General features: G+C 38.9%; 1 protein-coding gene across 4 annotated transcripts in view; it reads left to right on the top strand.

Annotated features, from left to right (window-relative positions):
* The window catches only part of PREX1 (phosphatidylinositol-3,4,5-trisphosphate dependent Rac exchange factor 1), a 185002-nt gene that overhangs the window by 135479 nt on the left and 34423 nt on the right, over window positions 1-15100 (top strand). For all 4 annotated transcript variants that reach the window (XM_068912114.1, XM_068912111.1, XM_068912112.1 and 1 more), the window contains exons 15-17: window positions 4672-4744; window positions 6121-6263; window positions 13384-13476. In XM_068912114.1, the coding sequence (XP_068768215.1) occupies window positions 4672-4744; window positions 6121-6263; window positions 13384-13476 (309 nt within the window). The remainder of the gene's footprint in view (window positions 1-4671; window positions 4745-6120; window positions 6264-13383; window positions 13477-15100) is intronic.

Below are 15100 nucleotides of genomic sequence, written 5' to 3'. Positions count from 1 at the left end.
TAGCCATTATAATAGTTAAGCATAGTGCTGTACACAGTAGAAAGATTCAGATGGCAAAGTAAAAGATCAGTTCTAGGTCTGGAAAAAGATAATTCATTTCCTTCCCTTTTCATTCTGGTATGTTAATCCAGCCTTTGGTTTTCCTGTTAACTAAACTTTCCTTTACATTAGGATCGAACCAGATTGTCCTAAAGCTAGAAATGGAGATATAGGAGAATATGTAATTTATTTCATGTGTATATGTATACATGCATACAGATGCAAAGACAAGGGAAAATGCTTCTGTGCTTAATCAAAGGGGAACATTGTTAAACCTTTAAATGAAGATCTAGGACTTGGACAAATTCCTGTGTACCTGGCTAAATCAATCTATGCTTGTAGAGCCTTACAAGAAGTGATTTTTATGGGGCGGTGCTTGAAGGTTTCATACCAGATTGAACTATACCTACCATTCGTGCCTCTGGCTGTACTACCTAACAGCAGGTTTTAGTAGGACCTGCTGAATGCTCAGCTTTTTCAAAAAAAAAAAAAAAAAACAACATTTTTTTTTTAGTTGATCAATTATCAGCTTGTCAGTTCAACTTTAGGCATCTATTTTTGAAAATTTTGGTGATGTTTGGTGTCTGATGTGATAACTACACAAGCTACAGAAAAATTATGGGATATATTTTTTTCTGCTTCTGACAACCAATATGCATCATGATTTTTGTTGGAGATAGTGCCCAAAAAGTGAGGACTACTGTTTCTGTTAGATATAATGACACAAGGATGACTATCTTGAAGGATGGAGTCTCTGATTTCTGTTTGCAATTCAGAATATAAATGCCAGCGGCAGCCTTCCCTTATAATAAGAAAGCTGTTTTTCATTACCTTGACCTTTACAAATACTCATAAGACTGAATGGTGTGGAAGACTAGGGACTTTTTTGTTGAAAGAAATGACGTTAACTATATTTCATACCCTTCCTTATCCTCCAAGCTGAAGATTGTTAGATTTTATGTGTCTGTCAAGAGATAAGTTGGGTGCTAATTGAGGCTTAATCTTGTGTACATTTGAAAGGTTGTATTCAAATGTGATACATGTTATTATCCCCCATCTGTTGCATGTGCTCAGAGTCCAGGACTGGATAGGCACTAAGAGCTCTATTATCAGACGTGCAGTGGGCTTGTGGCTCTGCAGACATAAGGGCTCTGCAGGAGCTGAGCATCTCTGACTGTCAGGTTTATTAATGTGTCCTGTGACATACTAGCAGAGCATATTCACTTGTAGAAAGTTTTCGCATGTGAGGGAGGATGGTCAAGGGATTTCCTAAAGACTGGGAGATTTAATGCTAAGCTTGCTTGACTTCTTTTTATTTTTCATACCTCCTGGCAATAGCTAGATTCTATGGCAGTTGCCTCCATACTGTGTCTCAGCCATATTGTGCATCAGACACTAAAACAAAGCTTTATGTATGAAAGTGGATAGAAATGTATACCAGCATAAGCACTGATAGAAGATGGAAGTGCTTATGCCTGTCTTATAGGCACAAAGTCAAATCCTGGAAAACAGATACTACTGTAATAAATAGTTTGCTGTGGGTATTACTTCAGTGTCCCTTTGAATATAATGGAGAGATGGTTTCAGTAGTCATAGTCTGAAAGGAAAAATATCTGAACCATATCCAGGGATTTAGACTGAAAGTGTCTGTGCATTTTATTACGGTTCTATATATATTTACAGGTATTCCTTGAAGGAAGGGACTTTCCTTGTTGCCTTGATTCTGGACCCTCAACTTCATTGTACAAACTAATCTTTCTTCTGGTGTCACTAGGCTGAGAAGAAAGAGGAGAACAGCCCCCCACTTACAAGTGGCAGAGCTCTTGCTCTTCACAGAATCCTAGGAGCTACTGGAAGGGTTTTGCAACATTAAAGGATTGCACTGCCACAAAGCCAGTCCATTTGTCACCTGACTAAAGATTTATATTCAGACCTCCAGAAATGATCTGTAATAATACGCGACTAGTTGACCCTCAGTCATAAGTCTAAGAAACTTTAAATGGCAATTGTGTGAAAAGCAGAATAAAAGTAAAGGGAAGAATGCAGAGAACAAACGTGCTGCTGAGATTCTGTAGGCCTCTTGTTTCAGTAACTCGCTTGTCTTTGTGCATTGCATTGCCTTACGCTGCCTTCCTGCTTGGAAGTAGCACTTTGTAATTGTCCACAAACCTGGTAGTATGGTATCCTGTATCCATACCTGTATGGTATCTACAAAATATTTAAGAGTGGTACAGTTGCTAGTGTGATCACCAGTAATGCTTTAGCTGTTCCATATCTATCTGTGTTCACCTGTTTTCTTTTCTCCTATATGTAGATTGTAAACACTCTGGGACAGAAATCATCTCTATCGCTGGGCTTATGCACCTCAAAACAATGGGTCTCAGAACACAATTAGAGCTTTAGACATTGTATTACCACCAGAACTAGACAACAAGAAGTAATAATAATAATAATAATGCACTGGGCATGATTCTTCACTGCGGTACTGGCTGTAAACTATTTTTATAATTCTACTGACTCAGTTTCAGTGATTATATTTGAATAAGCCCAGATTAGAACATCAAAACTAGTGTATCTAGTTTAACGTGCAATTTCTATAAGAAAAGGTTATCTAAGACACGTTCTGTCAAGATTGTTTCATCCAAGCGGGTCTCTTTCTTTAAGATTTCTGTTACTGCTTTTATTGTATTTGAAAAATTGCTACATAACATTTAGAAGTACTTAGTGTACCAGATAAGATCTATTTTTAGTTATCTTATACATTTAGAAAGTGCTGTTTTGCCAGGGGAATGTTCAAGGCCAAGTTAACATCACCAGGAGTAGCCAAGTCTGTTTTAAAGCTTTCCTACACATAGATTTTGTTGCCTGGAACAAACTATATTCCTAAGGGTTAAGAGAATAATATCAAAAGGCATTTCCCCTCTAGTTTATTTACAACTGAAAGACTAAATTAGATTTTAAGTCACAGCCTCTGTAAATTGTCCATTTTACATAAACTGTCCATTTTTCCCATGGAATAGCACAAAGTGAGTGTTGAGAATTGTCACATGGCAGAATGTTGAAAATGAAGAAGGACTTACAAAGCTTTAAAATTAGTTCAGAGTAGAAGTTAAACTTCAGGTTTATTAAGACCCTTTGCTTGGATCTCCTTTGAGGATTACACAATCATGCAGTTCCTCCAGAACTGCCTCTGTCTCTCTTCTACCAAGACAACAATATTTGGGTCTTAATTTGTGGATGTCAGAGCTTTTCATTGCTCTCACAAAGTGGCACAGTCACTATCTCTTCAACAAGTACCAGTAATGTAGCTGATTGGCAAGAGCTGATCCTGTATGATTCGGTATGCAAATAGCATCTTTACACCCTAGCAGCGCTCCTTGGCAATATTGTCATTGAGCAGCTTGGCAAATTGCTACCCTTCTTCTTAGGTAGGGCTTGGAGCCTACACCGATGTCCCACTACCAAGATTAGAAGGCTGTTGGTCTGCAAGCTGGTTTTCTTAAAACAAACTCAGTGCACTACTCTGCAGTAGCAGCTAGAGCTTCAGGATAGATGTTCCTTCAAATGGAGGAAAAAAGAGAAATTATAATTCTTTGGTAGGACACAGCTGCTAATTCCATAGGAGGGGAAGTAAGTTGCTGAGCTCGCGCCTCTGCAGAGCAGCAGCTCCCCTACCTGCTGGAGTGAGCTGAGCAGCTACTCTTAGTGAGATGGTAGATCCTAGGTTCTGCTGCATCCCTTGGGGGACTGAGAAGCCTATAATCTTGCATTATAGCCAGTGACCACTGATCAGCAATATCTTTCATCTGAGTAAGATGGGGGATTCCTGTTGATTTTTGCCGGTGCTATTCAGAATTCATCTGTTTGCCTAAAAAATACAGCCAACACATTTGTAAAAGCCTTCACTTGTAGCTGCAAATAAATGGATGCATAGAGAAAACTGGACATTCCTTGTATTTAACCAATTTGTAGATGCAAAATTTAATGCTGTTGTTTCAGGTATATTTGTAAATTTGCAATTCACCTTTGGTACCTATTTTGAAATGCTGCCCTGAAGGCTTCTGGTGGTGAGCAACTGAATCGTTTGTTAGTAGGTCTGCTGTATGAGAAAACAGGGTGCCATTGCAGTTTTAATCAGCCTGACCTTTGGAGTTCACATGCACTGATTTTACACAGAGGCTTTTCTCCCCTGGGTTGAATGTAGATAAGATCTCTCAACCACTCTCCCTGAGTTTTATTGTCTGTGATTAATGGGTCCTAAAGTCAGACACTAAGTTTGCAAATAAAAAGTCTTTACATTGAGAAAATATTATGTCTCTTTGTGGGTTAAACAGCTGCTTTCCAGGATGCTGGTTTTGTCCTCCCCGTTCCTGAAGGAGGGAAAAGATGTTTATATATTTAGATGTGTATGTATATGTATGTATATGTATACACACACAGACACACATATGTGTATATATATGAATGCATGGGATTGAGTTGGGGGGGGGGGGGCGCTATTTTAGTTGCTTGCTATTGTTCCCTACAAAGAGCATCCTACTAATTTCAGAGCCACTAGCCATGTTGTGGGGAGGGGAAATAATTTAGTTGAGGAAGTAGTTTGAGGTGTAGTATTTATCCTCCTGTTTCTAGGGAGACTGTCAGACGCGGGAGGAAGCTGTCGCACTGGGCGTTGGACTCTGCAATAACGGCTTCATGCATCACGGTAATGCCTCAATATCCCTTCCTGTACCCAATTAAAGGAGCTCTTACTTCAGTCAGATTAACTGACAGCGTGTGAAAATCCCTTTTCTATAGGCTGTGCCATATATGCTGACACGCGAACAACTGCAGACATCCAAGCAGGTCCATCTAAAAAGCAGTCTTAGAACTTACCCAAAATATCTGAGCTAGTACCTGCCCAAGTGGATCTGCTTGCTCACAACTATGATGAGCTCTGCAGTGACTGGACAAACTAGAAGAGGAATGTTTTTCACTGCATTTGTATCTGTGCCACCAGACCAATGCACAAGCCAAGTGCTCTCCTGAAACGTCACCCAAATAGTCTCAGGTACATGAGGCTGAATCCTCTAATGCTAGGCTGGGCACTGGAAAAGAGGAAAGAGGATACTAGATCCCTAGTCTAGTTCCTGCCACTCGAACAACAAGCATGAGCCTCAGCACTGAAGCCGTGGAGCTTCCAAATCCTAACTGCCAAATTGCTGAGCTAAACATCATCCCCACTGATGCTGCTGCTAAGCTGAGAAGTAAACAAACCACATCCATATCAGTTTCAAATCAGGCATACAGACCCCTAAAAGTAAAATAACATTTGTCCAATGAATCAGCCAATTCTAGTCATAAATAACATTTGCTATACATGTTTTGAATAGTGGCTTTTAAGAATAGCCTATTATAATAGGGAATCTGCATAGTGCTTGATGATAAGAATGTAAGAATAGTCAATTTTCTTTAAAGAATTTGTTCTCTTTTGGAGGAAAATGTTGGCCTTCACAGCATCCTATGGCAAGGAGTTCCACAGCTTAAGTACATGTTGAATGGAGAAGCAATTCCTCCAGTTTCAAAATTGTCGCTTGCTGGTTTCATTTGATGCCCCCAGTTCTAGTGTTTGAAAACATATTAAACAACTTTGCCTTGCTTCCAGAATTTTATAGATCTTATTTCCCTCTCAGGTGATTCCTTTTCAGGTTGAAAGATGTTAGTCTATTTAGCCGTTTCTCTTTCCTTTAATCAATCTTTTACCCCTCTAGTCTTACCATATGCTTTTTATTTTGTGGAGAGGTATAACATACTGTGTATCCTCTTCCAAGAGGATCTTTCACATTTTTATGCATTCTACATGCCAGGGAGGTCAAACATCATATCATGAGTCATTATGCAACATGAAGAAAAGTGTGCGCCTAAAATACTCCAGTACCTTAAAAATACAGAGCTGAATAGCTGGTTGAATGGGATATATCTGGTCTTTGTTCTGCAACAGCAGGGCAAATATTTAGCATTTTCTTTTAACTTTCTTGTTTTGTTTCTCTCTTTCTCTCTCTGTGTAAATGCATGTGTGCATTGCATATACATTATTTCCAGTCCTGGAGAAAAGTGAATTTAAGGATGAATCCTTATTTTTCCGCTTTTACGCTGATGAGGAGATGGAAGGTACCAGTTCCAAGAGCAAACAATTACGTAATGACTTCAAGCTTGTGGAAAACATTCTAGGAAAGAGTCTTCTGGTAAGAAATATGTTAATTTAACCCTTTAACTTTCTATGAATTTTCTTTTTTTAATAATAAAGCAGAATAAAAAGGAAGATTATGATAGAGCAGAATTACAATAGAAAAGTTGCAGCTGTAGCTAGACTTTTCTTCCCTGCGGCAGTACTAGTTCTCAAGCTACCTTCCTGTAGACCTTCAACTCGTGTAGCTCCAGCTTTTCCAGCTTAGCAGACCACTCAGCTTATTCTATCTCTAAGTTGCTCCCTTCTCCACCATGTGACCAGACCTATCGCACAGACACTACCTGGAAGCATTGGATCTACAGCTCACTAACACATGTGTGCACATTCAAGTATCTGCCTATTTCTGGCAGGTCTTAAGAGGAGACTCAGAGATAGGGCCGTTTCATCCAAGCCACAGTCCTGTTCTATTCCCATGAAGCCCGTAAGAGAGAGAGTCTGGAAGTGAGCCGGGAGCCAGAGACGGTGTCTCAGCAGCACTATATGTCTCTGAGTTCACTGAGTGGGCATCACAGTGTTAGCGTGATGGAGGAGGACGTACTGCACGCTACTGTCTTGGCAGAGGTCTAACATCAAGTTTAAACACAGCTTAAACATCTTTACTATGGGAAGTAGTTTCAGATGAGAGTCAAGTGACCAAGACATAGATATTTCAGGACATCATTATCTGAGCAACACAAATATGCCCTGCATGACTGGATCAGTCTTATCCCGTGCATAGAAACCATTTTCCAGACAAAATTGTTCTTTATGTTCATGCTCTTACAACATTGCTGTTACCTGCAGATTCCCACTCCACTAAGTACCATCTCAGTCTTCACTGCACTGGGATTATTCTAATGCGGTTTGGACTTGGTCGTTGGATTGGTCCACACTCTTTGTTCTGAGATCCTTGTTTAATGCCAGTGGCTCCAGCTGATCTTTTTCTCCCTTTGAACACTGGCAAAATGCAGGAGCAGGATGAAAGCTTAGGTCAGAAAAAACAAAAGCAAAATTGCTGGAAAAGATCCAAAGGTCCATTATATGGGAGAATTTTCCGTGTGGTTCATAAGAATGTCACCCTCTCACTGTATCTTGTCTCCAGGGAGACCAGTTTGTGTTTGTCGCAATGATCAGAAGCAATATTTAAAGCACCATGGGCTCTCAAAATTTTTCCTGAATGCATCCAGTGTCAGAGATGGGAGTATCAGCTTAACATATTTATCCTCTTGGAAAGTTGATGGGTAAAGGGAGGCAGTTAAAAGGTATAATTTACTTAACTTTGAAGCACTTACATGTTGCAGTTTTTTTCCTGCAATTTGCAAAGCACTCAGACATCAGTTTCATATAGTTTGGTGAGAACTGTCATTATTCAGGTATTTCTAATTTTCCTGCTTATCAAGAGAAGACAGTTAGAGGAAACAGATTAACTAATATGTTTCTTCCATTATTCTTCTTTTAGTTCAAGGCACTGCTATTAAAAAGAAAATGCCAAAACCCAACAATACTATGTTCCCCCTGAAGTAAGGTTGTTTGTATTTAAAGTTGTTTGATTCTGTTTTCTGTTAATATAATGGTAATTTATTAGTATTCACTAAAGAGACTGAACTAACTGTAGCCTTTTGAGCAGATAGCAAACCTTCCACGTGGACCATTTACTGGTGATTAATTGTAGTGCCTAATTGGTCCTTTCAGTTGCTCCATTATTTGGTGACTGAAATCTTTAGAACAAGAATAATTGTAATATTACTATTATTGTAGTTCTGAAGTGTATCAGTCAACCTCTGTATCTCATTGTGCTAAAATTGATGAAAATGCAGTCACTTCTCAAAAAGTAACACATGAAACGAATAGCATGTTCTGAATTAAAAAAATCTCCCACTTAGAGGGCACAGATTTTTTTTCCCATGAGCAGTAGTCATACTAAAGTTCTGAGCTGCACTCAATTTTACAAATAAATTAGGAGTCCCTTGAATGCTTGTGAATCCCACAAATAGTACAGTAAATGCATTGCACTCATCCACAAAAACATTTGTGCCTGACTTCTTTTTTATTCTATGTTTAGCAATTATGAGCAGCTGGACTCCCGGGGCTTTACTGTCTTGCCCCTTCACAGTTATAGCAGGGCATCGATCCTTCTCATCCCCAGGTCCTAGCATGGGAAGTTTAATGGAATTCCTCGACGCTGACTTTAGAAACGTGCTTTTCGTCTTTTATGAAATCCTCATTGTTTAATTGAACAAACTCCACCCATTCATGTAACTTTGCTCTATCGCAGGAGAGCTTGCCCTCAAAAGCAGAAAACAAAAAGCTTTGGCAAATATAAATTAGAAATGCCAAGCAAAAAAGTGCTTTCAATTTGAAAGAATACACTTCAAACAAAGTTTAGTACCCATTTATTTGTGCAATTGTGTCATACAGAAGGGCATAAATCTTGACACATTGAAAAAATATACAACATTCTTTGCATAGTTCAAGAGAATTTGAATTTTGGATTGACTCCAAACGTTGTGACTTGGCTACTGTGGTGTGCTGTTAACACATGATCAGCACCTCTACTTGTTAGCCTAGGCCTACCACAACACAAATTAAAGCTGGTATTTTGGAACTGAATATCAGACAAAGTTGCCTGCAGAGATGGGCCTCCATCAAGATCTTGTAGGAAATTTAATACGTACACAATCTCTTGGAGACTGTAGTATATCATTTATTTGATCTCAAAAGAAAAGCATTTCATGTGTTTTCTACAGATGAGGCCTCTGTATGTCACACACAGACTTTTCAAAACTGTAATGCTGGACCTGAGATCTGGATGAAGTCTATAAACCTCATCAAACTTCCAGCCTTGTGATGTCTCCTATGTTCTTCCAGCACATCCCCTATTCCTCATTACTTCTCAGTAGTGAGCTGCAGTAGTTGCAGGAGAGGAATTAGTGTCCCACTGTAGTTCACAGCAAGGGCTGCAGCATGTCCTGAAATTCAGGTCACGCAGGGACCTGATTTCTGTAGCATATTCAATGAAAGCTAATGGTTTGAGCACAGAAGTCAGGAGCAACTGGGTTTTAATCTAACTTCTCACATGAACTCACAGTGTAACCTAAGCAAGACATTAAGTCACTCCATGCCTCAGCTTACCATCTGAAAAGGAGGCTACTAAATCTTGTCCATCCGCAGGAGTTTTCTACTGCTGTTACGTCTAGAACTAGCTTTGAAAATTAAAACCATTAAATAATCTTCATAATTCAGCACCTCAGACATCAAGTTTTTAGATATGAAGTAGTATTATCATTTAAGTTCATGCCTTTTCAGTTTTAAAATGGCTATTCCGATATACATCCAAATATATCCAAATAGCATTCTCCTTAAAATTCTTAAAAAATTATAGAACACATTTCTCCTACTCAGAACATAATTATAATAATAATTTATATTAATAACATAAAGCCATATTTGTTCCTTGTAAAAATCTCTTCTATCTTTAATCATTCTAGGAGAATTATTCTTGTGTCTTGTGCTAATATATAATGACCTAATTCTGCAAAATTTCAGTAGAGAGAGCGCTTCCCTTTTGCTCTTCATTACAGTAGTGTACCAAAGTCTATTGTAGCTTGAGAATTCAAATCATTGATTTAAAACAGCCCTGGGAACAGAGCCACTAACGAGAGTCCATCCTCTAGGGACTTCTGATCTCCCAGGGAGTCAATAACAAGAGGCATCTATCATCCAGGTGTATGTAGCCAGATAAGGGCTTTGAGGTGATTTGGATACTAAAAATTTCATTGAACTCTAAAGCAAAAAACATCCTTTAGGCAGTAAATCTTGAACTGTTGGAAGTGCCCCATTCACTAGGGAGGATCACAAACCAGAAGGAAGCAGGAGTTTTTTTTGTATGTATCAAACCTGTTTTACTAATGTGACAAAATATACCCTTAAAGATAATAGCCGTAAGGCCGGCTTAGATCCTGGAGCTTCTCATTGAGAGGAGATTTTGTCATTTCAAATTTTGTTTTAGTGCCTAGAGCTGTTAACTTTTGAAAGTCTGGGGGGATCAGAACAAACTGGGAGGTGAGGTGGCAGGAAAATAGGTCTCTTCAAAAATGAGTGCGGTTGAGGACTACAGAAACCATGTGAATTTTGTGTGTGTGTGTGTGTGTGTGTGTAACATTCAGAGCTGTCATTATCTAATAAAACACTGCTCCTCTAAGAAATTCTCATGCAACTCAAACTGCTCCTGTGTGTCTGACAGAGAGGAGTTTACCCTGGAAAGCTGTAGTGAAGGCTGTGAGAGAGGGCTGTAAGTCCTGGATTCCAATGTGGGAAATGGTGCTCTGTGCCTCTCTGCTGCCCCTTTTGCTGCTGATGTCCCCAAAAGTTTAGGCTGAGAGTGGCTGCCTCTGTCTACTTAGCAGCAGATGTTAGCAGCAGGTAGAGGAGGCAGCCAGGGGTGAGGTGGATCTGGTTCCTTCACCTCCTTTGCTGGGGTAATCTTGGTGCCTAATCCAAGGCTCTTCATGTACATGCAGTGGGAGGGTTCAGCAAGCGTGGTAGGTAAACCACGTAAAAGGTAAACTAGACCCCTGTATGTTAAAGTCTTGCTCTTGTGGCATCACCATGACCACAAGCAAGATGTGTGCTATGCTGAAAGCTATCCTGCAGCTGGCATCAGACCCAGCTACTTCACGTCCCTGTCATCTTCATTCGCCTGGAAATCTGCCATAGACGTTGAGCATTCCCACACCACATGCATGTTCTCACTCCATAATCCTCCTCACATTGGAAAGGGGAGAAGGGAAGAGCTACCAAGCTGGCATCATGACCCACATGCCAAAACGCTTTGTGGATATAATACATATAGGTGTAATAGACCGTTCTTTGCTAGTTTTTCTTCTCCCCTCCATCCACCCTCCCCATCTCTTTGCCAAAATTCTCTTCGAATATGTTCTGACTACGTATGCCCTCCGGTTTTGATTAAACATGCTTATTTCTCATATGGTTTCATTTTTTAAATGTGGTTGTTGTTCAAGATTAAACAGCTGCTGCCTTACGTTCAAAAGCCCATTGCACTTCAGGGGCATAGAAATAATTCTTGTACATGGCAAATAAGTTAATTGCCTTGGGCTCCTTAGGTATTATTATTTTATAATAGAGAATGAATCATAGCCTTCTCCGAAATATTGCATTGGAGCAGAATATGATCCATAGTCTCCCTTGTTATAAGAGAGTGTTCCCAGTACAGGAAAATGAGAGAATGTGAGACTTCTTTCTTTACAAAGTAGCGATAAAATTCTTAGTGTTGATGTACTTTCCTTTTTTTAATTTATTTTGGTCTTTTGCTGTACTGAGGAACAGAGGAAGTTAGGTAGGTCATTAAAAATAATAGCATATAAAACATCTTCATGAATAGTCATGGTAGCTGCACCCAGGAGATCATGTAAGTTTGTATAGCTGCTGGCTTGCTGGTTTGGCAAATCAAAGCCTCGAAACTTTTAAAGATCTTTTTTATGTATGTTTTCACAATCCAACAAAAGAAACTGAACAGTCCCTTCAAACGTAAAATGGGAGTTGGATGTTAGAGCTGTCCTAGCAATTTTCTATTTAATTCCAAATGTGAGGTGATAAAAGTACGCGTTGTGTTGGGCTGAAACTCATTACACTTGCAATAGTAAAAACCTAACCAGTAATGAACCATTTTTCTAAGCTCCCTTTGTGTTGAACATGCTTTAAATAGCATTGTTTTTGCAAGTATTGTGTTATTTCAGTCTTTTTACTTTCCCGTCCATCATTTACTCTGAACATCATCTGATGAGAATTTTTTCTGTGCTAGTGTATTACGGTCATGCACTATTTTAATGTGGCTGAATGGTTTCTGCAGGAAAGGATGATTCTATTTCTTTTATCTCTTTCTAAGGTGAATTCTTGTAAAAGGATGAAGCTTGTAAGCTGATGGCATTGACTTCAATAGAAAAAGGCCAGTATTCTTAAATAGAGTAGGAATCACCAGAGTCAAGGGATTAATCCTCTGTAATTTTTATCTCCCAGTGACTTGCTAGATTATAGATAGCTTTTCCTTGCAACTCACTTCTGATTTATTAGTTGTTTCCTTTCCTAAGTGTTAGTGTTAGCTCATACGCAAGATGTTTATCTGGTAGAATTTCTACTTGACCACTTACTTTATTTTTTTAAATGGGAAGTGAACTGTTGTTAGCTTTTTTTCATTATAGCAAAGCACTAGAAAACGATGAGTGAAATGCATTTTTGCCGTGATTGATAGGATTTTAAAAAACACTTATAAGGCTGAGCCATGTGACCCCAGGGCAAATAAAAGGAGGCAGATTTCCAGCAGCAAGAGCAGCAATCTTCTGCCAAGACGAAAAGATGCAAAATGAGCACAACACACAATTCTGGTGTGTTTTCCCTTACATGCTTGTTCCCTAGGGAAAGGACCTAGAGGGGTCAGAAATAGTTCCTTCTTACCAGCAGACTAACTAGGATTTCAACCAGCAGACTATTACAATGCAATTTATGTAGTATGCAGGATTATCTATCAGAAACAGGCCTGAGATCCCCAATTCATCTAAAATTGATAGCTAGAAAAGAGTCATAGTTTCTTCATTACTGGGTACATAGGATATATAAATTTGAGGGGGGTATCAAAAATAATTGACTAGATTTTGCTCTGTAAGTACTTTCACCAAAGGAAAATAGTGAATGTTAGTGTATTCTGTAATCTAAAAGTGAAAAAATCTAATCAAGAACGAGGGGCTAGAAGTTAAAACCAAACTCAAATGAGAAATAAAGCACCCATTTCTTCATAGAGGAAGTGATTAACCATTGGAACAAACTCTTAAGGGAGGGAATAGATTTTTCCTTTCTTAAAGATTGCAGATCACAGTTGGGTAGCTCTCTGGAAACTGTGCTTTAATACTGTAAGGTCTTAGCGCAGAAAAAAATAGATTAAATTTTATGGCTCATGTTATGTAGGAGATTCAGATCAAATGACATAATAGCCCCTTTCGGCCTTAAAATTTATGAATCTATGTTGATCATGGCTTGAAGTGAAAAGTCCAATTTCTTAACTCTATCTTTCAGCTAACTCCGTGTTCATGAAGCATTACACTGTGCTCTTTTTTATTTTTAAGATTTTACCAGAAGAAGATGACTATGGATTTGACATAGAAGAAAAGAACAAAGCAATTGTGGTGAAGTCAGTTCGACGAGGGTCTTCTGCAGAGGTAAGGCTTTCTATTATTTGTAAATATTTTGGTTTTGGCAGCTAAGAATTTCATAGCAAAGGAAGTAGTAAAATGCTTTGAAAAGGTACAAAAATATCCTTTTAAATTCGTTAGCCTCATTTTCAAGGCAGCTAATAAAAAACTGGGAGCCTTCTACAATTTCTCTGGTAATAAACTCTCTCTGTAAATTTCTACATGCTTTGGCACCTTTGGATTATTTCCTTGTTCAATATGCTTGTTAAGTGGTAAGACAACAGCAGCATCTCTCTGTGATGATAGTGTATCCCAGGTGCATTAGCAACATAAATCTGAGGGCAGAGGGAAAGCAATAGGTTTGGGATAGCACAGAGAAATACAGTGAGAAACACAGGACTATTTGAGTGGAAGCTGTATTTTTAGATTTGTGTTTTTTCCTTACATGCATATGCTGATTTCGCTCATGAGCCCTTATATTTTTGAGAAGTACTAATCAGCTCTGCAGAACGTTTACTTGCTTTGAGGCACATAAATGGCCCAAACGTCATACGATCTGAATATTTCATAATCAGTTATATATCTCTACAAAACCCTTGAGTAGATAACACAGCATTATCCTATATTTACAGATATAAGGCACCGACAGACTGATGGTCTATTTTTTTAAAAGGTATCTAGGTGCCTTTTAACAACTATGAAGAGAAGATCAAGGACTAAATGACTTGCCCGTGGTTTGGTAGAAAATTGTGGTAGAGCATGGACAGTATTTCTAATTAGAAATCCAGAACAACCATTACAGAACTTTGAATGTCCACATTCACTTGTGGGTCACTGGTTTAGGCTACATGCAATTCCAGTGCAAACAGCTGAAGTGGACAGACTGATTTTAACAAGTTGAGAATGTCAAACAGGAGGGGATTTTGAGGTGAAATTTAATATTGGAATTACATGATCTTAGTATTCCTGATACTCGTTTGTTTAGTGGTCAGCAGAGAAACTAATCCCGTGCTCTACCTCATGCTCAAAATCAACAGAGGTTGGCCAAAAATTTTATTAATCTAAACCCCACTGTAAACCATTGCCTGACAGATAATCCTGCTGTCCTTTCTTTGGCTAGCTGCCTGTAGAATATCCTGCAAATCTGTTTGTGTTTTAAGACAACAGAAGCACACAATTTTCTAAGGAATCTTTTTCTAGACCTTCCAAGACAAACTTATGTGCCCATCTTTTCAACTTGATCTTATAAATATTGCTGCGGAAAAGAACTAGATCTGCATCTCACTGAACTGGAGGGCTGTCAGCTCATTTTGGGAAGACCTGATGTCCAACAGTGATGCATTTCATTATATTCTTGAGCTTTTAAATTGCTTTATGGTACTGCAAGGATATCCAGCATGTGGTTCTGCATGGCTCAGCAGCTGCAGGCCATTTAGAAATCCTGTGCCTGCTGTCGCACTCTCCGGAGACAAAAATTAAGACATGCGGCTTTGCTTCACGGTGCCCATCACAGTGCATTGCTTTCATTAGGACTGTCAGACTTTATGCCGGAATAAGATTCCAGGTCTGCCAGTGGAAGGGGGGCCAAATCTAATAGTTGTATAGTTTTATTCAAGATTAACACATTGTTTTTGAGTTTGGGACTATGATC

The sequence above is a fragment of the Struthio camelus genome, chromosome 18, assembly GCF_040807025.1.
Source record: "Struthio camelus isolate bStrCam1 chromosome 18, bStrCam1.hap1, whole genome shotgun sequence".
Taxonomy (NCBI): Eukaryota; Metazoa; Chordata; class Aves; order Struthioniformes; family Struthionidae; genus Struthio; species Struthio camelus.
Note: the sequence above shows the minus strand (reverse complement) of the source record. Positions and strands in the feature narration are given on the sequence as shown.